Raw genomic sequence first — 26,828 nt, 5'->3', positions numbered from 1 at the left:
TCTTACACGATTAAGAGGACAATTGTGCAAATGCTGTTTGGATTTTCAAAAATTCAGCACAATAAATAATTAACACAGTTAGGGAAGTGATCTCAAGCATGGTCTTACTTCAATTCTTAAGATTTGAAGCTGGTGTCTCTTAATGACAGTAAGTTATGAACCACCACCATGTTCCCTTGTGGGACCAGGCTCTGACGAACTGCAGTTTATCTAAGAAACTTTCAGTTTTTCCAGTGTTTTAAGTGACATAAGTGCCTGAGTGTCAGGATTCTATGCTTTATCAGCTAAGGCTATTTCACTTGCTCATGGCTGTCAAAGAGAGCAAATTATGTATCCAGATATTTCATCTGGATTGTTTGAAAGTACTGGTACAGGACAGTTCAGCTTTAGACAGCCTTCTCAAAAGAAGGAAATAAGATAGGAAAATTGAAGGCAAGATGCAGCCTTTAATACATCTTTTGTTCATACACACTGTCCATCTGTGAAGTGGAGAAAGCAGCAGTAGATGGTACATTTTCAAGGCTAGTGTAAGGAATTGTTACTTGGTTTCTAAATAGAACAGTGGCATTAGAACAAATTGCTTCCTCTTGACACATTTTCACAAAACAGAAGTCACTGTAAAGCCCAGTAACTTTGCAGATTTAGAAAGTTCAATAGGTAGGGAATGATTCTAATGTCTCTTTAAAAACAAAACAAACAAACAAACAAACGTGCGCGCGCGCGCACACACACACACAGACAAGATGAATTTTGAACGCTTTAGTTTAATGGTGTTAGGGGTCTCCAAATCTGGTACCCCAGTAGAGGTGAAGTTGCTGCAGCAACCTGTCCCCTCTGTGGCTGAGCAGGATGAAGGTCTATTAGTGGGAGTGTGTGTGTGTATACATACATGTGTTCTGATACATATATATTTATGTATGTATATGTATACATGCATGTGTAGCTGTGTGCATGTGTGTGTGCATAGATATATGCGCCCACACAGACACACACCACCAGGTCTCCCAGTGGACCCCCAGCCATCAGAATCTCCAACAGTCATCCTGGACCTCCTTGTCCCTCCAGTAGTCACCTCTGCTTGGTGTCTCACTCAGGCACGTGTACATGTGGCTCCCAGGCCATTTACATTGCATGCCATTGAGTCCAGCCTGATGTTTGCTGGTGCTCACACAATGGCTGTCACTCTGGTTGCTGGTACTGTGGACACAATGGGTCATGGTGACATGTGGTCCTGCTTCAGTTGCTGTACTTAGGAGCCCATTTGCATGCAAAAGAGTGGAAACTGCAGGCATAAGAGAGTTAAAAATAGCATTTAATGAGACTGACTGTGCTGATCAGGTGCAGGGCGTGGCCAGACAGGCGCACTGCCCAGCAACATCTTTACACGTGACCAGCTTCTTGTATCTTCTTATACCTCTTATTTTCCCATCCTTGTTCCTCCTCAAACCACCTTGATTTCTCCCTTCCCCTGCCTTTGGTTTCTCCCCGAAACATCCCCTAAAAATCTTGCACAATCTCAGAGTGCTTTTCCCATGCATCTCGTAGAGTACCACAACCTAAGTGCCCTCCTGCGCCGGTGAAGTGACCCACAGAGTTTCTCCTGTGAACATACCTGCTGGGTGCCACCTCCAGCCTGTGGGGCTGATGCCCTTGCATCAGGGCAGGGCAGGGCTTCTTTGATAACTTCTCTAACAGGAGTTCACCCACCAGCTGTTGTGCTTCTGTGCTTCTTTGTGTGTGGGAAATCGTAATGTATCAAATTAAACATGACAGAGGCACAGTTAATAGCGTGCTGGACCTCTTCCACTTGTCTCTAGATAATACCATTGTGTGATATGGGTGAGAGCAAGCTGCTCATTAGCTTATGTGTATTGACTCAGTACCTCTACCATATCTTTTGGGATATTACCATGCTCTCCCTCAGGAGTGTCTGAATTAAATTATATTCCAGAATGTTGTACCTTTTCTTAATTCCAGCTCTCCACATTTTGCAGATGCATATTTTTTAAAACGATGAAAAAAAGTCAGAACAAGTTGAATAATATTGACTTGTAAAGACATGGTTTTCTGTAGGAATGAAGCCAGTAGGAAGGAATGCAAAGTCTATAGATTAACGCTGGAAGATTTGAATTAGTGGTCTGCATTGCCTTTTGTTTCTTTGCTATTGTAGAAGGCTTGTTGAGTGAAGTGTAAACTTTGAAGATTTAAATCTTAATTTTGGGAACTTGAATGTGTTAAGTCAACCATGAAATTTAGCATACGAAGATACTGAAGCCAAAAGACTAAAATGATCGTAAGAACAATCCTACTTTTTTTGAGATGACAGATTTAGCAGATGTGCAGAGCAGGTTTAGAAAAAGACTATAAATCCTTGTGCCTGAGAACATGATCCAGCTTCTAAGGACTTGTCTACACAGTGAACAATGAACTTGAGAACTGACTGTTACAGGGATAGTAGGATAAACATCATGTGGATGCTGTCATTAATGTAGTTAATTGTATTGCTTGGGTGAAGAGTTGAGTCCCAAAGTCCATTTTCATACCAAAATAATTATTGGTCATTCTGGGAATATATAGTTGATAAAACTGCTCTATATTGACAGACCTCCAGTAGCTGGATGTGTGTCATGGTTTAACCCCAGCTGGCTCCCAAACACCATGCAGCTGCTTGCTCACTCCACCTCACCCAGAGGGATGGGGAGGAGAGTCGGAAAGGAATGTAAAACTCAAGGGCTGAGATAAGAACAATTTAATAGGTAAAGCAAAATCCACGCATGCAAGCAAAGCAAAGCGAGTAATCCATTCACCACTCCCATGGGCAGGCAGGTGTACAGCCCCGTCACACATAACAGTTACTCAGGGAGAGAAACGCCATAATGCCCCCTCCTTCCTTCTTCTTCCCCTGGTTTATATACTCAGCATGACATCATATGGTATGGAATATCCCTTTGGCTAGCTTGGGTCACCTGCCCTGGCTGTGTCCCCTCCCCATTTCCCGTGCCCCCCCAGCCCTCTCGCTGGCAGGGCCCAAGGAACTAAAAAGTCCTAGCAGTGTGCTGTCAGCATTGTTCTCACACCAAATCCAAAACACGGCACTGCACCAGTTACTGAGAAGCAAATTAACTCTACCCGAGCTGAAGCCAGGACAGGGTGGCGGTAAAGGAGTGGATTAAAAGTTCTCCTTAGGGGTACCTTTCAAGGGTTTGCATTTTCTGTCCTTTTTGAGATGCGATGCTGAGCTAGGTTTCGACCAGCAGAGATTCTTCTTCTTCCCTGGAGACAGAATTCATTGGTTTTGGCTAAGATGCAACCACAGATGTAATCTCGCAAGCTTGAGAATTCAAAGGCAAATTTTTGAAAATCTATTATTTCATGGTAATATGAAGATGAAGGAGGGGGGCGTTGTTTGAATGTATATATGCAACAAATGAATCACAGAGGAGCTATCTCAGTAATTCCTGAAATAAGAAATGAGTTATTAAGAGCTCTTACTTGTGTGTCAGTCTGCAGGGATCTGGAAATGTAAGAAGACATTAGATTCTGGCCTAAATCCTTGCCAGGAATCAATAAAAGCTGAGGGTACTTGACTACTGTATAGTGAGGCCTGGGCAGCTTTTACTTGATATAAAGCTTATCCATCATAGTGGTTGAGGGCTGTTGCTTCTCCATGTCTCAACTTCTTTCCTCATAAAAGCTTCTGTTAGTGGTACTTCAAGCGATAGTCATTTACAAGTTGAATTGCTGTAGCTTTTTTTTTTTTTCAGTGTGTCATGCTGAAAATATTTTTTCTCCCAAGGCAGTTTGTTTCACCTGCGTTTGAAGATACTTTTAAAAAAAGGGTTATACTCAACTGTGTTGAATGAACTAGTGGCTTAAGTGCTGGAAGAGGTTACATACTTCCTTTTCTTGGCTGAATTGCCTGTAACTTCTGGGAAAGAAAAATGAGTGTTCAGAAAAATCACACATTTCTTTTCCTTCACTTTCCCCATTGTGCATAACTTCTTTTCCTTTTCTTCCCTCAACCTTACTCATCTGCCTTTTCTGACACTTGATGTTGCCCGCTGTTGTTCTCACTTCTCACCAAGTTTTTTATGCTCCTCCCCAACCTGTCTCCCAGTTCCCCTCCTTCCCCAAGCACATTTGGTCCCCAATGTTGCTGCTTCTTTGGCTTGGTTTCCATCTGCCTTTCCCTTTCTTGTTCTCTGAATCCCTTCCCCCCTCATCCTTGATGTCTCGTACCAGTTGGTAGTCAAAATGTTGGCTGCTCTAGATGTCTGTTTCAGGGAAGACAAGCACTTCTTCTTGACTACTTCCTGAAAATTTAAAGGTATTTTATGGAAAATCTCTTCAAGAAGAAAGACTGAAAAAATCTTCTTGTAGTTCTGTAGCATCATTGCCGGAAAATTATGGAGATATATTCACAAATGTTATTAGCTAGTGTTAATTTATTCCCTGCCTTAGAAGTCCTTATGACAAGGCTTATCAGATAAAAAATTTAACTGTAAATACTTAAGAATGACATGGAGATCCATGCTTTCTGGGTTGTTTTTGTGATTATGCCTTCTCTTTGCATTAATATCCTGCTGTTCTCAATGCTTTGGTACAGCTTCTCCATAGTAGCCTACTGGAAATGTGTGCAGACGTGTTTCAGAAGGTGCATTGAGGGCTCATCATACTTTCTGGCTGTATGTGCAATGCGGTTGTCAGACAGGGACAAGTGAAGGGAAGGGCCCAGCCCTGACCTGGGAATGTCCCTGCCCTGTGAGTGTCTCACAGCATTCACAGGCTGCATGTGAACCATCTCATTCAGCCCTTTTTCTGCAGGGCAAAATGTAGCCATCCAGAGAAACCCCTCCCTGAAGGAGGTTTGAGAGGAGTCTGTATGAGGAGAGAAACGGGGGCTGCTGTGCTGTCAGCAAACATACTTTTTCACAGTACATCCTTCCACAGCCACTCTTTTGGCCTGGCAGTCCTCTGCTCAGGTAGCTGTTCACCTGCTGGGTAGGGCACGTAAAGTGTTTTTGTATTAGACAGACCCAAATCATTGATTTAGTGTTTGCTTATGTCTTGTCCCAAACCTGCTGACAGTGCAGAGGAGACCTTCACTGTAATTCTGCAAGGAACAAACTGTTTTCAGGAAGAAGCAAAGACAGCGTGTGCGCATTTGAGGGGTTTTTCCTCTAAAGGCACTTAGGAAAATGTTCAGCCTTCATGAAAAGGGTCATTGTACTGTGCTAAAACTGCTTACAGATAACTAAGCATGTCACATGTTCCTGTGAAACATGATTTCAATGGATTCGGAGCTCTAAAGCTAGAGAGAGAAGCAGGTGAAACCAGATTAAGTGGTGATACATACGGCACATGCTTGGAGATCTAAAAACCACCCTGCAGGAGGAGGGTGAAGAGGTGGCTACCATATGGGAGGATGGCTATTAACACAGCTTCATTCTTCAGAACTATCTTGGAACTAGGGGGATTTCAGCTGCTCATGAAAACAGCTCCAGAGAAGTGACACACTTGCAAATGGCTCTCCTAGAAGAGAAACAGCTGGAGAAAGGCAGAATCTGGGGTTCTGAAAGGCTGTCTTCAAGACAAATCTAAAAAAAAAAAACACAAACCAACAAACCACAACTCTTAGCTGCTTTATTGCTGCTTTGTAGGTTGTGGATAACCAAAGTTTACCAGTCCACACTGTTGTAATTTGAAGTAGCGGTGACTAGGGAAAGAGCAGAAAGCATGTGGATAGCACAGGTTTTGCTGGGAAGAATGGTTCTTGCTAAATGATGTTGCTAGAATTTAGTCTTTTTAAGAGTAAATTCCACCAGTATGTTTGGTGTAGGCTTCTAGCTTTCTTCAGTGGCAAAAATATTTAGGACTACATCATTTTCCTCTCTCTGCCACAAGCTGCACATAAGTCTTTTCAGAAGCTGTGTCCTGTCTGTAGGGATTTGGAAGTCAAAGGGCATGAACTTTGGACTCCTCAAATGCTGTTTATCCTTTTCCCAGGAAAACTGGGTATCTTAGCTTCTGAAATCAGATTCCATAGTTTGGTAAATTATGCCTGGAGTTGACATTTTTGTAGTTGTTTTCCTCTTGAAAAGCATAAGCATGAAGAACGGGGTTTTTTTCAACTCAGTATGCCATAATAAGAAAAAAAGTAATGTGTTTTTCAGGAGAAAGTCCTGATACTGTGTAGTCTGATCCAGGAAAAGATAAAAGGCATTTGGCAGTGACATATCAGTATTATGGATCAAGTAGTAACTCATTTGAATACTAACATATGGTATGTGCATATGTTGCATGTTAGCAAGATTTTTTTTATACTAACTAGTCGTATGTGAACTTCCCTTCTATAATTGAATCATTTTTTAATATTTAAAAATTGGAACAGGAGGGAGAAAGAGCTTTCTTTAACTTTAAAATTTATTATAGTTGAGCTTCTTTCCAAGGCTAGTTCGACAAATCAGACTGGCATAAGACAGCCTTTAACTTTCATGTTACAGATATATACTTAAATCAGCTGGGAAGTGGTTTTCTGCCTGACTGGTTGTGGTCAAGAAAATAACTGTTTCTTCTTTTGTTAATGTGTCCCCAGACACTCATGTGCAAGAAAGCCATTTCTCATCAGGTTGCGGTAAAATTGACCCCTGTGAGGAGGACAGTGATAAACACTGATAAATTAAGCTTGTTTTGTGTGACAGATTATCATATTAATCTTAAGGAAAGCAGGACTAGAGCATACTGTCTATTTAGCTAAGGAATGTACTTGGGCTTAGGACATTACTACTGGTCTGTAGGTCTTAACTCCTCCTTGCAAACCAGTTTATTTTAGGAGTCAAGCCAACTTTTGGCTGATCATACGAAGTGGAGAGCTCATTAAAAAAATCTGTGGTTAAAATTGCTAGGGATTCTCTCAGTCCAGCTAGCAGACTACAAAGGCAGTTCGAATGAAAACAAGTACTAAAACTTGGATGAATGTTTTTATTCTCAGATGTTTGTCTACCCTCTGGATTGCTAGAGAAAACAGTGGAGATTTTGATAATGTTATGAAAGTTTCTACTCAGAACATCAACTGTGCTGTCAGTAGTCAGCGTTTGCTGTGTTTTCTCAAGTTGTGTCAGCCCTAAAGAAGTCATCCAAGACACAGTGTGTCTTTTGGTTAAAATTTGTCTATGCTAAAGTCACCATGGAGATCACTCTGACAGAAATCTGTTCTGTAGAATTTCACTTTTCCTGACACTAATCCAGCACGATTTAAAGCTGTGGATCCCTTTCTGATGTGTGCTATAGTCTCCGTGTAATGGCAGTAGAGTTTCAAGGATACTTTAGAAGTGAGAGTTGATGATATTCAAATGTTCCTTCTATTGTGACTGAAATAAAATTGACAACAGACACAGTCACTAACTGAATAACTTAAAAACTGAAAAGCCAAATCAACCTGGTAGTACTGTTTTTCTTATTAAAAAAAACAAAACTGCTTGAAAAGTCCCAATGTATTATATCATATATCCCAAGCTCCCTTCTCCAGTAGAATAATTCACTCTCCATTGTTGTAAAGAGTGTATGTTGCATATGGAAATTCTGTAGATTTTTTTTCTTAAACAGGTGTAAAAGGTTTCAGCTAACTACTCTTTCAAACAAGTACTTAAGGAATAGTAATATAGGAAAGAGGAAATTAGAGCTCTGTTTCCAAAGGTCATCATTCATGACAGGAGCCAGAAATAAACATGCAAAACCAGAAGCCCAAAGCCCTATCATGTTGCAGATATAATTTAGAAAGGCGGGGTTTTTTTCTTCTTCAATTGGACTTTCATCTAGGCTTTTAGTTCTTTTGCTTCCTGCTTAACCCTTAGTGCTTTCACATCAACGTCCAAGTGGAAACCAGTAACAAGTGGTGTCCCTCAAGGGTCCGCACTGGGACCACTGCTATGTACTATCATCATCAGTGACAGACAGTGGGATTGTCAACAGTGGGATTATGTCAACAGCATAATGTCCAGATGGGGACCAGTGATGATCCTCAGGGGTCCGTACTGGGACCAGTACTTTACAGAGACAGTGGGATTGAGTGCACCATCAGCAAGTTTGCAGATGACACCAAGCTGAGTGATGCGGTTGATTCACTGGAGGGAAGGGATGCCATCCAGAGGGACCTTGACAGGACTGAGGAGGGAGCCCATGTGAACTTCATGAGGTTCAGCAAGGACAACCGCAAGGCCCTGCACCTGGGTCAGGGCAAGCCACAGTGTCAGTACAGGCTGGGGGATGAAGGGATTGAGAGCAGCCCTGTCAAGAAAAACTTGGGGGTACTGGTGGGTGAAAAAATGGACACGCGCTGGCAATGTGCACTCATAGCCCAGAAAACCAGCCATGTCCTGGCCTCTACAAAAAGAAGCGTGGCCAGCAGGTTGAGGGAGGTGATTCTGCCCCTCTGCTCTGCTCCGGTGAGACTCCACCTGGAGTCCTGCATCCAGCTCTGGAGTGCTCAGCACAGGAAAGGCGTGGACCTGTTGGAGCAGGTCCAGAGGACAGCCACAAAAATTACCAGAGGGTTAGAGCACCTCTCCTGTGAGGAAAGGCTGAGAGAGCTGGGGTTGTTCAGCCTGGAGAAGAGAAGGCTTCAGGGAGACCTTATGTTGCAACCATTCAGTATTTAAAGGAGGTATATAAGGAAGATGTAGAGAGACTTCTTACCAGGGCCTGTAGTGACAGGACGAGGGGCAAGCATTTTAAAACGAAGGGGAGTATATTTAGATTGGACATAAAAAAGTAATTTTTACAATGAGAGATGAGACACTGGAACAGGTTGGCCAGGGAAGTTGTGGGTGCCCCATCCCTGGAAGTGTTCAAGGTCATGTTGGATGGGGCTTTGAGCAACCGGATCTATTGAAAGATGTCCATGTCAGGGTGTTTGGATTAGGTGATCTTTGACGGTCCCTTCCAACCCAGACTATTGGGATCTTACTTATTCTGTTTGTCTCTTTCTTAGTACAAGCATCCCTTGTACTAAGGGCAGTATGGAGATTATCTAGGCCAATGCCCTGCTCAAGCAGGGTCAATCAGAGTAGTTTGTTCAAGGTTGCATCCAGTTGAGTTTTGAATATCTCCCAGTAGGGAGACTTCACAACCCTGCCTGGACAACCTGTTCCAGTCTCACAGTAAGAAAGTTTTTTGTTAGGTTTAAATGTAATTTCTTGTGTTTCGATTTGTGCCCATTTCCTCTTGTCTGTTCACCTGTACAGCCTCCCATCAATTAATTATACACATGGATAAGAACCCACCCCAACCCCAGCCCTTCACTCTTCAGCATGAACGCTACCAGCTCTCTCAGCCTCTCCTCATATGGGAGATGTTCCAGTCCCATCATCATCTTCATGTGCACTCCTTGCCTTAGCTTCAGTACATCCATGCCTTTCTTGTACTGAAGAGCCCAGGACTGGGCACAACTCTCCCAATGAGGTCTTAGAAAGGCAAAGTAGAGGAAAATAATCATCTCTGTCAGCTACTGTCAGTGCTGTTACTAATGCAGTCCAGGATGCTGTTTGTCACCTTTGCTATGTTGCTGGCTTATGGTCAACATGGTGTCCACTAGGACCCCCAGGGTGTCTCTGCCAAGCTGCTTTACAGCTAGGCAGACTGCTGCCTGGGTTATTTCTGTCCAGGTGCAGGGCTTGGCATTTCACTGTGTTGAAATTTATGAGGTTCCTGGTGCTGCATTTCTCCAGCCTGTTGAGGTCCCTCTGTATGGCAGCACACATATCTATCAAGCACTCCTCCCGGTCTTGAGTCCTCTGCAAACATGCTGAGGATGTACTCTGTCTCGTCATCTAGGTCATCAGTGAAGAAGCTAAACAATATTGGCCCCTGTAAAGACCTGGAAGAGTATTCCATGGGTGACTGGCCTACAGCTGGACTACATACTTCTGTGGACAACCATTTGAGCAGTACAGCCAGTTTTCAGTCCACCTCTCTACTAACCAACTCTGTACTTCATCCATTTCTCTATGAAGATGTTAAGGGAGGCAGTGTCAAAAGCCTTACTAAAGTAAATAAAAAAACCATCCAGTGCTCTTTCCTTATCCACTCGCAGCCAGCTGTCTCATCATAGAAGCTACCATATCAGTTAGGTATGATTTCCCTTGATAGGTCTGTGCTGACAACTGCCACTCCTCAATATGTTTAAAAATGGGTTTCCAGGATTAGTTGCTCAATCACATTCCCCAGAGACAGAGCTCAGGCTGATCAGCCTGCGGCTCTTCAGAGCCTCCTTCCCACCCTTCCCGAAGGCAAGGCCTGCTTTCTTCCACTCCTCGGGAACCTCGCACAAACCACCATGACCTTGCAAAGGTCATGGAAAGTGGTCTTGCAGCAACATCAGGCAGCTCCCTCAGCACCCCCGGGTGCATTGCAGCAGACCCGTGGGCTTGTTGGTTTAAATGTTCCCTAGCCTAATCCTCCACCGCCGAGGGCAAGTCTTCCTTGCCCTGCACTTCCCCACTGCTCTTCAGGAGCCTTGGCATTGCTGATGGCTGCTCCTAACAGCAAAGATCAAGGCAAAGGTGGCAACCAGAGCCTCAGCCTCCTCCACGTCCTTTAAGACCAGGTCCCCATTGCTAGTCTTCAGCAGACCCCCATGTTCCCTAGTCACCCTTTTGCTGACGGCGCCCCTGGAGAAACCCTTGTGTTGTCCTTCACGTCCCTTGCCAGAAGCAGCTCCCTATGGGCTGTAGCTTTCCTCGGCCCACCCCTGCACGGTGGGATGGTGCCTCTGTACTCCTTCCAGCTCACCCGCCTCTGCTTCTGCCTCTTGTGCGCATGCTTCTGATGGTAATGTCGGGAGCTCCCTCTTCACCCGTGCGTGTCTCCAGCAACCCTGCTTTAAATAGTCGCTGAAAGGAGAGAGAAACTTGGCCAGACAGTGGCCCGTACCTGACCGAGGCTTCACTCATCTTTGTGCAAGGTGAACATGAGATCCTGAACTCTTCACCCTTTCAGAGACGTCTGCGCCGCAACCTGTGCTCCATGGACTGAGCACGGGCTTGGTAAGGCTTTAGTGAAATGAAACACAGCAAAGCGCTGGAGTTCTCCATCTGCTGTACCTTCTGGCTTCTAGTTTTTCTGCTCTTCCTGTATTTTCTACTCTGGCCCGTACAGTTAGCCAGGTACTTGAAGGACTTGCTTTGGAAGGGTGCTCTCAGAACCGGCAGGGCTTTGGGAGCTGTTCTGAAGGTGATGGCACTCTGTCTCGGTTTTCAGGTGGTTGAACTCGCCAGTAATACAGGCGGTCTTTCTTAAGCCCACGCATGCTGCTTTGAGCAGCATCTCTGCATTCCTCCCAGGTCGCTTCTCCCTGCTCCCGCCTCATGCCTGCTTCCTTGTTACGGCTGCGTTTTGTCAGGAGCTCCTGTTCACCCGTGCAGCGCTCCTAGCACCTTTGCTTTTCTTCCCTGATTGTTGGGATGGACCATTCTTGACACTGGAGGAGGCAGTCCTTGAAAATCCACTACCTCTCGCGGACCACGCTTCTCTCCACGGCTGTATCCCACAGGAGTCTTCCAAGCAGACTCCTGAGCAGGCCAGAGTCTCTTCCCCTGACACCTACTTGTTGATACCGCTCTTTGCCTTGTTCCCCTCCTTTCAGGCTCCCAAACTCCACCATCTCAGGGTCGCTGCAGCCAGGGCTGTCCCCAGCCTTTAGCTCTCCAACTAGTTCTTCCCTCATAAGAATCAGGTCCAGCAGAGCATCTCCCCTCATGGGCTCATCACTTGCCTCGGCATGCCGTCACCAGCACACCCCAGAAACAACCTGCGTTGCTCATGCTTGGCTCTCTTCTCCCCCCAGCAGCTACGGCACCGGCTCAAGTCCTCTGTGAGGACCCAGGGCCTGCACGTGAGGCTTCTTGCAGTCGTCACAAGGCGGCATCGTCTGCTTTACCTACCACTTCTTCCCAGCTAGGGCGTTTGTGGCAGCCAGACGCCATGGGGCCCGTACGCTGGCCTGCCCACTGCCCATAAACCCTAAGCTCTGCCTGTCTCATCATCCTTCCCAAGGCAGAGCTCCGAGTGCCTCCACTGCCCTCGCACTGAAGGGGCTCACAGAGACTCCTGCTCCTCACCGTTCCAGCCCCTCACTCCTCAGCAGCCTGTGTCTATCCATGGCAGCACACCGGTGGTGTGAGCTGTCACAACAGCTCTGCGTGATGAGACTGCAGCCTGGAATGCCATGCAGACCTCTAGTGTCTCCTGTTTGTGCCCCGTGTTGTGGGCAGCTGTGCACAGACACTTCTGAGACGTGCCCGGCTGTGACTGTTTCCATATAAAAGTCCCAGAGCTTTCCTTATGCTCCTGGCTAACTGGCATTTCCCTGTTCATAACGTGGAGGCACGTGGAATGGACCACCTTCAACCCTGCTCTGTCCTCAGGGTCTCAACATAAGACATTCTTTCTTCATACAGGTTTTACCGTAGTTTCATAAATGCAAAAAAAGAGCAAAGCTTTATAGCTTTATAGTAACTGTTGTCCCGTGGGAGACTAAGAGGAATTGGAGTAGGATGGGAGGCTGTACTGGTGATTGCTTTGATCTGCAATTCGATCTTTATGTTACCTAATGTGAATGTCCTCACTCACACATTGTACCATGCCCAGTAGAATTGTTAATAAGGAAAGGCCTTAAGAAGTGGACAAGTTGAGACTGAAAAAGTATAGCTGTCACATCTCAAAATAGTGGGAAATCAAGGTAACAAGAATGAAAGTAGCACAATTTTTCTTTGAGAGTTAGAGTCTCTTTAAAAAAAGGCTGTTTTCCAACATGGTATTGGATGAATCTTTAGTTATGCACAGTGTCTGCCTTTGAAGTGAAGAACACATACTGAAACAGGAATAGGTGGAGCAGACTTGATGTACCTGAGTTTCAGGTGGCTCTGGAAGGCTAGCAGAGCATCACTGAAGTGTCCTTGTAAAGCAATTACTTTCTGCAGTCTTGTAATCTGTCACTGCAGAATCAAGATACCCAGTGACGCACATTTCTGCCTCAGTTTCTAGCTTTTTTTTTTTCAGCCAACAGTTAGGAGTGGTTTGATTTTTCACTTCTCCAATGGTAGTTTGCTCTTGTGGTTCTTCAAACCTAAACGTCAAAATTACTTGAGGGCAAAAGGCTTTCAGTACTTTCAGCTGTACTACAAAGTATTTCCAAGCTGTCAAAGAAAGATGGAAGTAGATTCCAGCATGTGATGTCTTTCTCTTTTACAATGTGTCTTAACAGACTGCAGGATTAACCAGTTGTGCGGATGTTACAGCTGGTTTATGTGGCTTTCAATTAGTATTACTAATATCTCAGGTCTGCAAGTGATAGCTTCTATAGGTTTTATTACTTTGTGATGGATGCAGGCATACAGGTTTGTTATGAGGTCAGAATCTGTAACATTGTGCTATATAGAGTGACTTTTGTTAACAGTTCAGCCCAACACTGCAATAAAAAGGGCAGATTCTCCCCGTGAAGAGAGAGTCATAATCTGTTGTGAAGCATGGACTCTCTGGGGAGGACATGAAAGAACCTGCAAAACTGAACAGCTCATCAGGTCTCTTCTGAAGATGTGGTCAGGAGAGGACACAAGGTTTGTCTTGATGGAATGTCCTTTTTGGTCTGGATTAACTTGATTCCTTTCCATAGACAGTAAGGACTCATATATTGGACTAATAATGTTCACTTGTTCTTAGAACGTCTCAAAGACTGCCTGTTCTATGAGAATTTGGTTACACTTGACTTTGCTCTTAAAACAGCCACTTAAATGAGGCAGAAACTTGGTCAGACAGTGGACAGTACCTGACTGAGTTTTCACTCATCTTTGTGAAAGGTAAACCTGAAATCCTTAACTCTTCACCCTTTCAGAGATTTGAGCATGGACTTGATAAGGCTTTAGTGAAATGAAACACAGCAAGGGGTTGGAGCCCTTCAGTTGCTGTACCTTCTGGCTTCTAGTTTTTCTGCTCTTCCTGTATTTTATACTCTTGCCCTTACAATTAACCTGGTACTTGGAAGGACTTTCTTCAGAGGGGTGCTCTCAGAACTGGCAGTGCTTTGGGACCTGTTCTGAAGGTGATGGCACTCTGTCTTGGTTTTCAGGTGGTTGAATACGCCAATAATAAATGGAGACTGGAATGCTGGGATCGAAGAAGTGATAATACAAGCAGTATAGTTAATGTTTAAAAAGTTAAGTCAAAAGGCAGGATAAAACTATGCTTGAAATACTCCTCCCACTTTCCTCTGCAAATGTACCCCTGTTTTAAACAAACAGTAACAAAATTAAAATGCAAAGACTCTGCCTCAAAGCTTATGATGAAGATACATTTCTGTGGGTTAAAAGTAATTCTTTAATAGCTCCATTATACACTTCCTATTCAGGTAGCTTTATGATTTGAGGGGTGTGTTATTGAAATACAATAATTGTTTTCATTCAGGTAAACAAACATTAAAGATATTTGATGGGAATGATGCAGTGAAACGCAATCAATTTCGACTGATTTCAGTTCCAAGGATTGCAAAAAATGAAGAAGTTGTGGTAAGATAACCGGTGAAGGTCAATATTCCAGTGTGATGAAGGCACATATGATTGTGTATTACAGTAGTTGAAAGCTAACAGTTTTACAGATGTGACTCAACAAATCTGTAAAGGGCTATAATGTTACAGTGTAATTTAACTTCTTCGTGTAGTGCTGTTATTTTAAAGCATCTGAAGAAGTGGTGGCCTACATATCTATAGCATAATGGAGACCACAGCGCATCGCATGTTAAGCGGTCATTCTCCTTCCCTGTGTGACAATGAAGTCTGATTTTACTGATATGAGCAATACTGGATAATCAGCTCCTTAGATCTTGCTCCTCTTCTGTTGTGTTTAGTGGTTTGATGTTTATCCAGGACAGCCCCTGCTATTGCACTTCAGTTAATCAGCTTTGAAGGCTGAAGAATGCCATAGTTACCTCTGCTCCTTGGCTGTGAGAGTAATAAATTGTTGGTCACATAGTAACCACTCCCTAGCTTTTCCAGTCCTCCATCTGAGGTGGAAGCATGACTTAGTACTACACCAAATGTTCTGTACAGACCTTAATTTACAGGGCTGGGCAGAGCCCCCATGCTGTGCAGAAATGAAGCCCATAGGGAGTGTGGGGTGGTGCACAGTAAAATTGAACATGGTGAGGACTCAGAGTCATAAAGGATTTGGCACAGGAGCATGGAGAAGTTATTACATCAGAATTTTAACAGTTTAAACCTACGGCTCGTTAAGATTTCTATTGTGATTACTCAAAATGAACAGGAGTTTTGAAAATGGTTCTGCATGTCAAAGATCTTCAAGGAAAAGTGTGTACAGTGCTGAAAACACTTTTATTTAGGAGTGCTGCTTGCCTTTCAAGCACATTTTTTCAGGCTGCTACTTATAATACCAGGGCAGATTAATACCAGTTCTCAAAAGTGACTTACTGGGCTGTATCCACTACAGTGTCTGTGTTAGCAGAGGTGCTGCAGGCATGGGCCAGTAATGGATGTTAAAATTCCTGTGACTGCTTGCATCTGCCAAGGACAGCCCTTTCCTCTTCACAGGTGTGTGGGTTCAGGGCAACCTTGTGTCTGAGAAGCTCACTAATTTTCAGCAAACCCTTAGTGCAAGAAGATTCAATACACAGAGCTGGGCACATTGAAGTATAATTTGTGGGTTTCCTTGTGGAGTAAATTTTGCATGCAGTGTGTGTAGTTTTATTGGTGCTGAATTTTTACATTTCATCTATGGTGTTAAAATGACTTTCGTTTGACAAAAATACCGTGGGCTGTGTTCAGATTCATTGACACCACAAGTTTTCTTTGTGTATCTTCCGCTAAAATTTGTTTTCAAAACTTCGCTCTTGGTTGTTGTTTTTTTTTTGCTACTGCTGTTTCTCCACTGTTCTGTGCTTAAAACGTGTTAAAGGTTGGTTCCATAAGTAGAGGTATTGATAAATGTCTGTGGCTACGCAAGTATTAATGGTATCTTTTCAAGAAAATGTTAATTTATCTTGCTGTGTTGTAGGAGGCTGCTTTGAGGGCATACTACATAAATGATGACCAGCAGGAATACGAGCTTCAGACCTTTACGCAGCAGGCACTGCTGTCTGATGATGTTATCAACAGGAACGATGCTGCCGAGGACAGCAACTTCGGCTCAGTATTCCGAGAATCCGTTCCTGAAGCTTGGATTATCAGAGCCAAACCAAAAGATGAGGAAGTGATCAGAATTTATCCTGCTTGGCTGAAGTGAGTGTTTTCCTCCTTTATCATGAAGTTATCCTGCTTGACTACATTTGTCCTCTGTTGTCTAGCCTGGTGTGTTTCAGTTAATGAGGTTGCAGAAGTATAACAGAGAATGTGGTTTCTTCCGTATTTCAGTGTTCTTCTGTTTATTTTTCTGAATGACTTATACACGTTATTCATTTGCATGCCTGGAAACATGCTTATGGGTTTCTTTTCGTGCAACATGTTCTGTGCATAACTTACACATTTATATTGTGTGTTTGGCCAAGAAGATGCAAAGTTACATTAACTGCATCTGTAAACAAATTCTGACATACACGTCACTTGAAAGCTTGATGGTTTTTTGGAAGACGTAGTAAGTAGGAAGAATTCAGTGTAACTTCTGATGTGAGACTAGGAGGACAAAATGAAGAAAAAAAAAATCTGCTTCATATACCAGTGAGACAATATACATTTTAAGCATATTTAGCAGTGGAAACAAGACTGGTTGGTGACCTATTCATCTCTTAAGAGCAGTGGGATTAAATTGAAACATTTTTCCACTGTACTAATGCAGCCACATTGCCAAATTTTACGAAAGATGTGCAGGTAATTCTGTGTATATGAAGAAAATAATTTGCAGTGCTGCAATTGTAATGACCAGTTTCCTGAAATGAAAGTCTTTGCTCATGTGTGGGGCTAATACTGCATCTGCCATCATCTTCAGTGAACAGCTTTCTTCAACTAATACAAATTTCTGCCTACCCCCATAGAAAATTTGCAAGTTAGGTACACACAGGATAGGTCAAATGATTGTCCTAAAATAAGTATTTCTTTTCTCTTTAGGGTGGGAATGGCATATGTTTCTCTACGAGTAAATAAAGATAGCAGTACACAGACTGTAATCAAAGAAGTGCTTCCGTTACTTGGAAGGCAGGTAAACAAAAGATCATAAGCATGTCCATGTAACACCTGAGTGACCCTGAAGTGGGTTGTGAATGTTTTTCTTTTCAGAAAAATTATGGTCAGTCCACTCATGATAGATGATCTCTTCTAACTGTTATGATGCTCAAAACTTTCTGTAGTCTTGATGGTAGACCTGGTTGCTCTGTACTGGAAGTTACCATCCATTTTTCTGGGTCAAGCAGATTTACATGTATGACCACAATGATTATTGGCATGCAGGATATTTTTTCTGGTTGGTTGTGTCTTGAGGTAACTACACTGCCTATAGAATCATTTAGGTTGGGAAAGACCTTTAAGATCATTGAGTCCCACTACAAACCTAGCACTGCCAAGTCCCACTAAACTATGGCTGTAAGTACCATGTCTACACATAATTTGAACACCTCTAGGGATGGTGACTCAACCACCTCCCTGGGCAGCCTGTTCCAGTGCTTCACCACACTTTCAGTGAAGAAAGTTTTCGTGATCTCCAATCTAAACCTCCCCTGGCGCAACTTGCAGCCGTTTCCTCTGGTCCTATCGCTTCTTACTTGGGAGAAGAGACCAACCCCCACCCGCCCACAGCCTCCTGTCAGGCAGCTGTAGAGAGCAGCAAGGTCCCCCCTGAGCCTCCAGACTGAACACCCCCAGCCCCCTCAGCGGCTCCCCACAAGACCTGTGCCCCAGCCCCTTCCCCAGCCCCGCTGCCCGTCTCTGGACACGCTGCAGCCCCTCTACGTCCCTCTTGCAGAGAGGGGCCCAGACCTGAACACAGGGTTCGAGGGGCGGCCTCAGCAGTGCCCAGTGCAGGGGGACGGTCACTGCCCTGGTCCTGCTGGCCACCCTGCTGGGGACACCGGCCAGGGTGCTGCTGGCCGCCTGGGCCCCCTGGGCACACTGCTGGCTCCTGCCCAGCCGGCCGTCACCCAGCACCCCCAGGCCCTTTCCCACCAGGCCCTTTCCAGCCGCTCTGCCCCAGCCTGTAGCGCTGCGTGGGGCTGGTGTGACCCAAGGGCAGGACCCGGCACTGAGCCCTGCTGAACCTCACACCACTGGCCTGGGCCCATCGCTCCAGCCTGCCCAGGTCCCTCTGCAGAGCCTCCTGCCCTCAGGCGGGTCAGCACTCCCCCCAGCCTGGTGTCATCTGCAAACTGACTGAGGGTGCACTCGATCCCCTTGTCCAGGTCATTGATAAAGGTATTAAACAGGGCTGGTCCCGATGCTGAGCCCAGGGGAACACCACTTGTGACCGGCCGCCAGCTGGATGTAACTCCCTTCACCACCACGCTTTGGGCTTGGCTGTCCAGCCAGCTTTTAACCCAGCACAGAGCACACCCACCCAAGTCCTGAACAGTCAGTTTTTCCAGGAGAATGCTGTGGGAGACGGTGTGAAAGGCTTTAATAAGGTCCAGTTAAAAAACATCCACAGCCCTTCCCTCATCCATTAGGAGAGTCATCTTCTGGCAGAAGGAGATCAGGTTCATCAAGCAGGACCTGCCTTCCATAACCCCATGCTGGCTGGGCCTGACCCCCCTGTTGTCCTGCACATGCTGCATGATGGCACTGAGGATGATGGTGCTTCACTATCCTTCCCCAGCACCAAGGTCAGCCTAACAGGCCTGTGGTTTCCCGGATCCTCGTTGTAGGTGGGCATCATGTTATCTAACCTCCATCCCTCTGGGACCTCCCCAGTTAGCCAGGGCTGCTGATAAATGATGGAGTGACTTGGTGAGCTCCTCCACCAGCTCCCTCAGTACCCTCAGGTGGATCCCACCCAGCCCCATAGACCTGTGTATGTCTGAGTGGAGCAGCAGGTCACTAACTGTTTGCTCTTAGGCTGTGGTGACTTCATTCTGCTTCTCCTCATCCCTGTCTTCCAGCTCAGGGGGCTGAGTACCTGGAGGAAACCTGGTCTTGCTATTAAAGCCTGAGGCAAAGAAAGCATCAAGTACCGAAGCCTTCTCCTCACCCTTTGTGGCAGTGTTCCTCCCCTCCCCCTCCTTCCCCCCATCAAATAAAGGATGAAGATCATCCTTGGCCCTCCTTTTGTTTCTAACATATTTGTAAAAACACTTTTTGTCATCTTTTACGGCAGTGGCCAGCCTGAGCTCTAGCTGGGCTTTCACCTCTCTGATCTTCTGCCTGTACAACCTTGTGACTTCCTTGTAGTTCTCCACAGTTTCCTTACAGTCCTCCACAGTTGCCTGCTCCTTCTTCCAGAGATGTTAAACTCTCTCTTCCCTCCCTGAGTCCCAGCCAAAGCTCTCTGTTCAGGCAGGCCAGCCTTCTCCCCCACTGCCTTGGCTGTCAGCACATGGAGATGGCTGATCCTGCGCCTTTAAGACTTCAGTCTTGGAAGAATGTCCAGCCTTCCTGGACCTCTTGGCCGTTCAGAACTATCTTTGAAGGGACTCTGTCAACCAGGTTCTTAAATGGGCCAAAGTTGGCCCTCCAGAAGTCCAAGGTAACGGTTCTGCTGACCCCCCCCCCCTCCTTCTCTGAGAATTGAAAACTCTCAACATCTCATGATCGCTATGCCCAAGATGTCCTCTGACCACCACATTGCCCACCAGTCCTTCCCTGTTCACAAACAGCCGGTCCAGCGGGGCATCTCCCTGGCTGGCTCCCTGCCCAGCTGTGCCAGGAACTTGTCTTCCACACACTCCAGGAACCCCCCAGACTGTTTCCTCTCTGCTCTGTTGTGTTTCTAGCAGACACCTGGTAGGTTGAAGTCCCCCACAAGAACAAGGGCTAGTGGTCATGAGACTTCTCCCAGCTGCTTGTAGAATGTTCCATCTGCCTCTTCATCCTGGTTGGGTGGTCTATAACAGACTCCCACCAGGGTATCCACCTTGTTGGCCCTTACCCTGATCCTTACCCATAACCACTCAACCTTACTGTCACCATCATTCAGCTCTAGGCAGTCTAAACTTTCCCTGACACACAGAGCTACCCCACCGCCTCTCCTCCCTTGCCTGGCCCTTCTGAAGAGTTTGCAGCCGCCCACTGCAGCACTCCAGTCATGCAGGTTATCCCACCGTGTTTCTGTGACAGCGATAATGTCACAGTCTTCCTGCTGCACAGTGGCTTCCAGCCTCTCCTGTTTGTTGCCCATGCTTTGGGCATTGGCATAGATAGACTTCAGCTGTGCTATCCATCTCTCCTGCAGCCCTGGCATGCCACCCCCAGGCTCATTTCTGATGAGCTTGGTTTTATTCCCTTCCCCCTTCCAATCCAGTTTAAAGCTTTCTCGGTGAGCCCTTCAATAGGGGCACATTTTACGTTGTTGGGAAACTGGCATTCACTGTTAAGGACGATTGTGCTCGTCTTCTACTTCTTCACACTGCTCTGCATAGGAAAACATAAAATCACAGAATCTCAAGTTGGAAGGGAGCCATAAGGATCATTGAGTCCCACTGCCTACTCCTTGCAGGACTACCTAATACTGAACTGTGTGACTAAGGGCATTGTCCAGATGCTCCTTGAACTCTGACAGGCTTGATGCCATGACCACTTCCCTGGGGAGCCTGTTCCAGTGCCCAAGCATGCCCTCAGTGACAAACCTTTTCCTAATGTCTCATGTGAACTTTCCCCGACGCAGCTTCATTCCTTTTCCTCGAGTCCTACCTCTGGTCCCCAGAGGGAGCAGATCAGCACCTCCCCTCCGCTGCCCCCCTAGAGGAAGCTGTAGGTTGCAGTGAGGTCACCCCTCAGCCCACGCTGAACAGACAGAGTGACCTCAGCTGTTCCTCCTAAGTCTTGCGCTTGAAGCCTTTTACCATTTTGGTTGCCTTCCTCTGGGCGCACTAATAGTTTTATGTCCTCTGTATACTGAGGCACCCAAAACTGCACTCGGAACTCAAGGTGGGGCTGTACCAGTGCAGTGTAGAGCGGGACAATCACCTCCCTAGACCATCTAGCTGTGCTGGGCTTGATGCCTCACAGGACAGCTGGTCCTTTTGGTTGTCAGGACATACTGTTGACTCATATTCAACTTGCCATCAACCCAAACCCTCAGATTTCTTTCCACAGGCTGGTCTCCAGCCTGTAATTCCCTAGTTTGTGTTTATAACCAGGATTACTCCATCTCAGGTGGAGAATCCAGCACTTTCTCTTGTTAAAGTTCATACAGTTGGTGATAGCCTATCCACATCTCTGTAAGGCCTCCCTACCCTCAAGGAGTCCACAGCTCCTCCTAGTTTAGTGTCACTGGCAAACTTCCTTAATGCAAATTCAGTTCCTGTGTCCAGAGCATTTATAAAGGCATTAAAGAGCACTGGCTGTAAAATTGAGCCCTTGGGGACCCTGCTGGTGACTGGATGCCAGTCTTTGACCTTCTGAGCCAGTTGCTCACCCAATGTGTTGTGGATTTAACTAGCTGTGTGCTGGAATTTTTATCCAGAAGGATGCTGTGAGAGATGGTATCAAAAGCTTTGCTAAAATCCAAAACCACCATATCCACTGGCTTCCCTTGGTCGATTAGGTGGGTGGCCTTGGCGTAAAAGGATGTTGGTTATGTGGAACGTTCTCCTTGTGAACCCATGCAGCGACCAATGACTGCATTGTCTGTCAAATGTTTTTCAGTAATTCCCAGAATAACCTTCTCCATAATTTTACCAGGCACTGAAGTGAAACTGACAGGCCTGTAACTACCAGGGTCTTCCTTCTTACCGTTCTTGAAAACTGGGTCTACACTTGCCAGATTCCAGTTGACTTGGACCTGTCCAGACTCCCAGGACCCTTGAAAAATAACAGAGAGAGGTCCTGCCGTAGCATCAGCCAGCTTTTTCAGTACTCTGGGATGAATCCCATCAGGCTCCACAGATTTATGCACAACCAGCTGGAGCAGGAAGTCTTGAACAAGGTCAGGGTTGACTAGGAGTTTGTCATCCCCCCAGTTACAGTCTTCCAACACAGGGCTTTGGTGGTCCCAGGGCCCATTGTTGGTATTAAAGACAGAGGCAAAAGAAGGCATGAAATGTTGCCACTTTGTCTGCATCCCTATTTGTGAGGTGACTGACCTTGTCAAGCAACACACCAACGTTATTTCTCATTTGCCTTTTGTTGGTAACATATTTTAAAAAACCCCTTCTATTGTTCTTCACAGTCCTGGCCAGCTTGAACTCTAATTGAGCTTTTGATGCATGAATTGTCTCCTTACAGTGGTGAGCAGTATCTCTGTAGTTCTCAAGGCTGAACAGCACCCGTGTTCTTTACCGTCTGCCTTCCTCCCCACCTCATTGGAAATTACTGTGTACATCCTGTAATCTTGTGGATGCATGTTTTCCCTGGAAGATGATCCCCTTTCAGTTTGCCTGTCTTTCATACAGTTGCTGCCAAGATAGCATGACTTTTAGGAAACACGTTAGAATTTGCAAGTGTGCCAAAACACTGGCAGTCTAGGGCAGCCACACAGGTGTGGAGCTCTGCATGAAGCTGTAGCGTGCACGTTTCATTCAGCAGTTGGGGCTCGTCAGCACACCAGCAGATCAGCACACTTCAGCTGTTCCAGGGAACAGCCATGCTCACACAGGGCAACCACCACCTGTTATAGTTATATGCAGGGTATTTAGGAACATGCATGTGGGCTGTCTGCAGTAGGTGATAATTGCAGATCTCTGTCTAGGTGTACGCAGCTATCTAACGCATGGAGCTAATTTTCTGCCGTAGTATGGTTCTAGCATTTGATTTCAGTCTTCTCCCCCAAATGCTGCAGACCTTTTAACAAAACTTTAAAAACCTTGTCTGGAGTCTTTGTCTCATCTGGAAAAAGCCGCAGTCAAACAGGATAGGTACTCTGGGAAAGATCTTTGCATCTTTGTATTTGGGAAGCTAGTTTTACACTGTAAGAGACTGAATTCACTGGCTCAATTGCAATTTCTCTGATACTGATAGTTTTTTAAAGGGCTTCCTCCTTTTTCTGTGTGAAGATAGATACAGGAAATCTCTTTTTAATATCCAGAGTTTGTCTGTGCTGAAGAGCCTCTCCAAGTCACACTCATGAAATTTCAGGCAAAGCAAATGTTAGCAGGTGAGGCTTTTAACACTCCGGTTCATGACATGTAAAGCAAGATCATCTGCCCACTGAGTCTCGAGGCCAAAAATTAAGAGACTTCCTCAATCCTGAGTGTCACGTTTCCAGGGTTGTAGCAGTCCTAGTAAATGGCTCAACTTTTAGCTGTGCCAGCTTTCCTCATCTGTCTGCAAGGGATCTGTGGTAGTCCCTGGCACTCTCGTTTGGAGAAGGGACTGTGGCACATGTGAAGAGGGATTGGTTCCATCAGTGCTCGTGGAGTGCCCCAGGAGATGAGGACCGGTCAGCCTGCTTTTGCCAAGCCTGGTTCCTGGGCCATCTTCTCAAAGACCAGGTTCATTCCCAGTCGTGCATGCTTTCTCTGGAAAGACACTCTGGAAATACCCTAGTTGAGCTGCTGGTCACTGAAGGGGAGTAGAGTTACCTGTGCTTTACAGGTGCCACTTCACCATGGGGCTCAAGGATGCCAGTGTAGTTAAGGGCACAGGAGCCTGACGTCATGTGGGGGTAGGCTCAGTGTTTAAGATTATTCCTGGCTCGGGAGGAGTGGCTTAGAAGGAATAACATCATAGTTGATGTAAAAACATTTACTTTTCCATGCTCTGTGTGCATAGCGTATAATATAACATTAATGTAAACATCTGGCAAAATTATATTTCATTCAGAAACTACATTTACATGTTGTATCTTTTGGCAGACCGAGCGCCTCCAGAATTTCATATTGGTGGAAGTGCTTATGGGCAGTAAGCAAGGTAAGTGAAGGAGCATTGGCCAAAGACACATCTAGCTCTTTTTCCCCCCTTTTAACGTGGTCATAGTCAATTTTTTAGAATAAATGCCTTCACAAATGAAACTTCACCATCATGTTGAAAATACCTGATCAGAAGTGATGTTGCTTCTTTTCGTTCTTGTGTGTCCTGTGGAAATGTGGTTTCCTTCTCTTTTTTCATCATCATATAAATGTTTATTAGTGGTTTCTGGTGAGTATTGAAACTTCGGCAAAGAGCCCTGTTTTGGGGAGCTGCCTTTAACTGACACAGTTTTCTTAGCTGCAGTTATTTAGTAAAGATTAATTGTAAAGTTCAGCTGGCTCCCTTCCTTCTCTCCTCTTTCCCCCCTAACACTGCCCCCAAAAGAGCAAATTTGAGTCCTGAGATAGTCCAAGGAGTGTGTGTGCACATTATGAAGTACAGAAATACACAGTCCTAGCATTGCTCAACAAGTCTGTGATCCTGCAGGAACTGAGCTGGTGTTCTCCAAGTTCACATTCCTTTGTGCTTCGTTATTTGTAAGGCTGCATGGAGAGATAAATAAAGCCACTGAAGTAGTCTGATGATGCCCTGGCCACACCCGAGTAAATATCTTTGTAGTTCAAATCCTGGCATGATACTTCGCTTTCTTTGTGACCATTACCACTAAGTTGTTTTATAAGGTTATTGTAGCCTTGTGAATGTCTTACCTTGGTTAGTTTCTGGTACTCTGTTCTAAAGCATCATTTATAACTTCACTTTAGCTAGAAGTTGTTACGATTGTTTTAATATTTTAATAAAATACAGAAGTTCGTTATTACTGTAGTTGTCAGGGAATGTAGTTTTAAAGTCTTATGTCAAACAGTTAGGTTGTTCCTGAAGTACTTCTTGTCTTTTGTGTGGCTTTGAGTTGTTTCTGCCTTTTTTTAAGGGAGGGTGGTGTTTTAAGAACTGCGAATAAAATCAGACTGTGCAAAGCACATACGTGTTTTTTCTGTTGAATAAACAGTAGTAGTTCAGGTCTGCATTGTCCTTTATGTAAATGTTAGTTGTATGCAGAGTTGTGATTTTTCCCTAATTTTTTTATATTGTTTTTTATTTAATTGAACCCGATAATAACTTACAGTGCTTTCAAACATGGTTAATGTTTTTGCTGTCTCTAGTTCAGCGCATGGTCTTGGACAATCAGGAGCTGATTCTTAACAGACTCAAGGACATAAGAAAGGTAAAGCTGAAAAAGAAACATGATCCTTTTTAAAAAGCAATAGGCAGTCCCCTTTCTTACAGAAAAAGCAAGTAATCAGTTACCCTTGTAGCTGGCTCATCTGTTGAGAAGCTAAATACTTGGACTGAATTTTGTTTCTGTTCATAATATTCTCTAGGTGTAGAGGACATGATTGCTAAGTTCAGAACTATTTGGGATTTTGTTTCATAGCATCTTTTTGCCAAATGTCACTTCATTTATTTTTCTTTGTTTTGGTAGACGTCAATACGTCAGATGAATCAAACAAGATTTTACATTGTGGAAAACAGTAAATCCATTGTGCGAGTAAATTTATTTGTTGGTGGCCTTCCACCTCAGCTTTCCCCTGAAGAATACACAAATATTCTCAAGGATGAGTTAGCTATCAAAAGTAAGTAAACAGGTGCATTTTGGGATATATTCACTTGTACAGAATAAAATGTAGTAGCATGTATAACTCCTTTTTATTATTTTTTTTCTTAACGTTTTCTGCCTTATTTGAAAAATCAGTCTGCATTGTACTCTCAACAGGGGACTTTACTACCGATTTTAACATGCTGGTGGTTACATCAGAGATGTGACAGCTTATTATTCACAGAATTATTATTACATTACTTCAGTTATATGTAACCACACCATTTATTGTTTTTAGTGAAAAAACATCACTTTTTAGAAGTGAACAGTACATACCTTACACCATTCAGATTATGGCAGTGCGGTTTAATTCTCTGTGCATGAGTGTTCCTTGCCTTTCTTAACATCTGACATTTTTTGCGTGGGCTCTCCTTCATGTTGTTTATGAGCTCTGTGCCTAGTCACAGAGAAGTATGAGCAGTGTGCACACACATATGGGCAAGTGCTCAATGAAAAGAATTAATTATTCTTTTTCTAAGAAGTCTAATTGATTTTGCATAATCTTCTTTCAACCAGTGTGTTCTATAAACAGTGTCAGGAATGCGTCACACTTTGTTTCAGGAAATGAAGCATTTTTCCCAATCTTTTATGTAACTTCAAGAGGAATTAAATTTTAAATGTCAGAAAGAAGTCATAGTCACTGTTCATGAAAGTCAGTTTAGCTTTTCTAACTTGCAAAGTAAACTTAGGAGTGGGAAAGTGTTAGCTGGAGGTTCTCCCTGTATTTGTGTAACTTTTAATATTTATTTACATTATATTTATGTAACTTTAAAAATATTTTAAATATTTACTCTAAATGTACCCAAGGTTTTATGTGTTTATATTTTCACTCTTTGCAGCAAATGTAGTATCTGTGAGTCATGTTTATCAAGCGCAAGGTAAGCATTCAGATTTCTAGTCTTGCAAACAATGTCTATTTTCAAAACTGCAGCCTAATACTAGAGGCCCTAAGCTCAGAGTAGGTTAGTCTTACTGCATAAGAAAAAGCGCTTCAGGTAAAACGTAACATGTTGTATTTATAAAGAGCAGTGGATTAGTGTTACCTTATTAAAAAAAAAAAAAAATAAGAAGGCTGGCTTCATGCCTGGTGTACCAAAAGGCTGCAGTATTTCATTGTAAAAATGAGTTTTAAAGTTGCTTTTCAACTGAATAGTTTAACACCACTGAATGGTTAAAAACCTTTC

The 26,828-nt window shown here is 44.5% G+C and overlaps 1 protein-coding gene across 2 annotated transcripts in view; it reads left to right on the top strand.

Moving 5' to 3' along the window:
- DGKQ (diacylglycerol kinase theta) overlaps positions 1-26,828 on the top strand; it is a 109,127-nt gene that overhangs the window by 51,180 nt on the left and 31,119 nt on the right. For both annotated transcript variants that reach the window (XM_040579449.1, XM_040579450.1), the window contains exons 8-14: positions 14,458-14,558; positions 16,060-16,283; positions 17,106-17,196; positions 23,936-23,990; positions 25,151-25,212; positions 25,471-25,621; positions 26,484-26,522. In XM_040579449.1, the coding sequence (XP_040435383.1) occupies positions 14,458-14,558; positions 16,060-16,283; positions 17,106-17,196; positions 23,936-23,990; positions 25,151-25,212; positions 25,471-25,621; positions 26,484-26,522 (723 nt within the window). The remainder of the gene's footprint in view (positions 1-14,457; positions 14,559-16,059; positions 16,284-17,105; positions 17,197-23,935; positions 23,991-25,150; positions 25,213-25,470; positions 25,622-26,483; positions 26,523-26,828) is intronic.

The sequence above is a fragment of the Falco naumanni genome, chromosome Z (genome assembly GCF_017639655.2).
Source record: "Falco naumanni isolate bFalNau1 chromosome Z, bFalNau1.pat, whole genome shotgun sequence".
In the NCBI taxonomy this organism is placed as follows: Eukaryota; Metazoa; Chordata; class Aves; order Falconiformes; family Falconidae; genus Falco; species Falco naumanni.
This window is presented reverse-complemented; position numbering and strand designations above follow the sequence as displayed.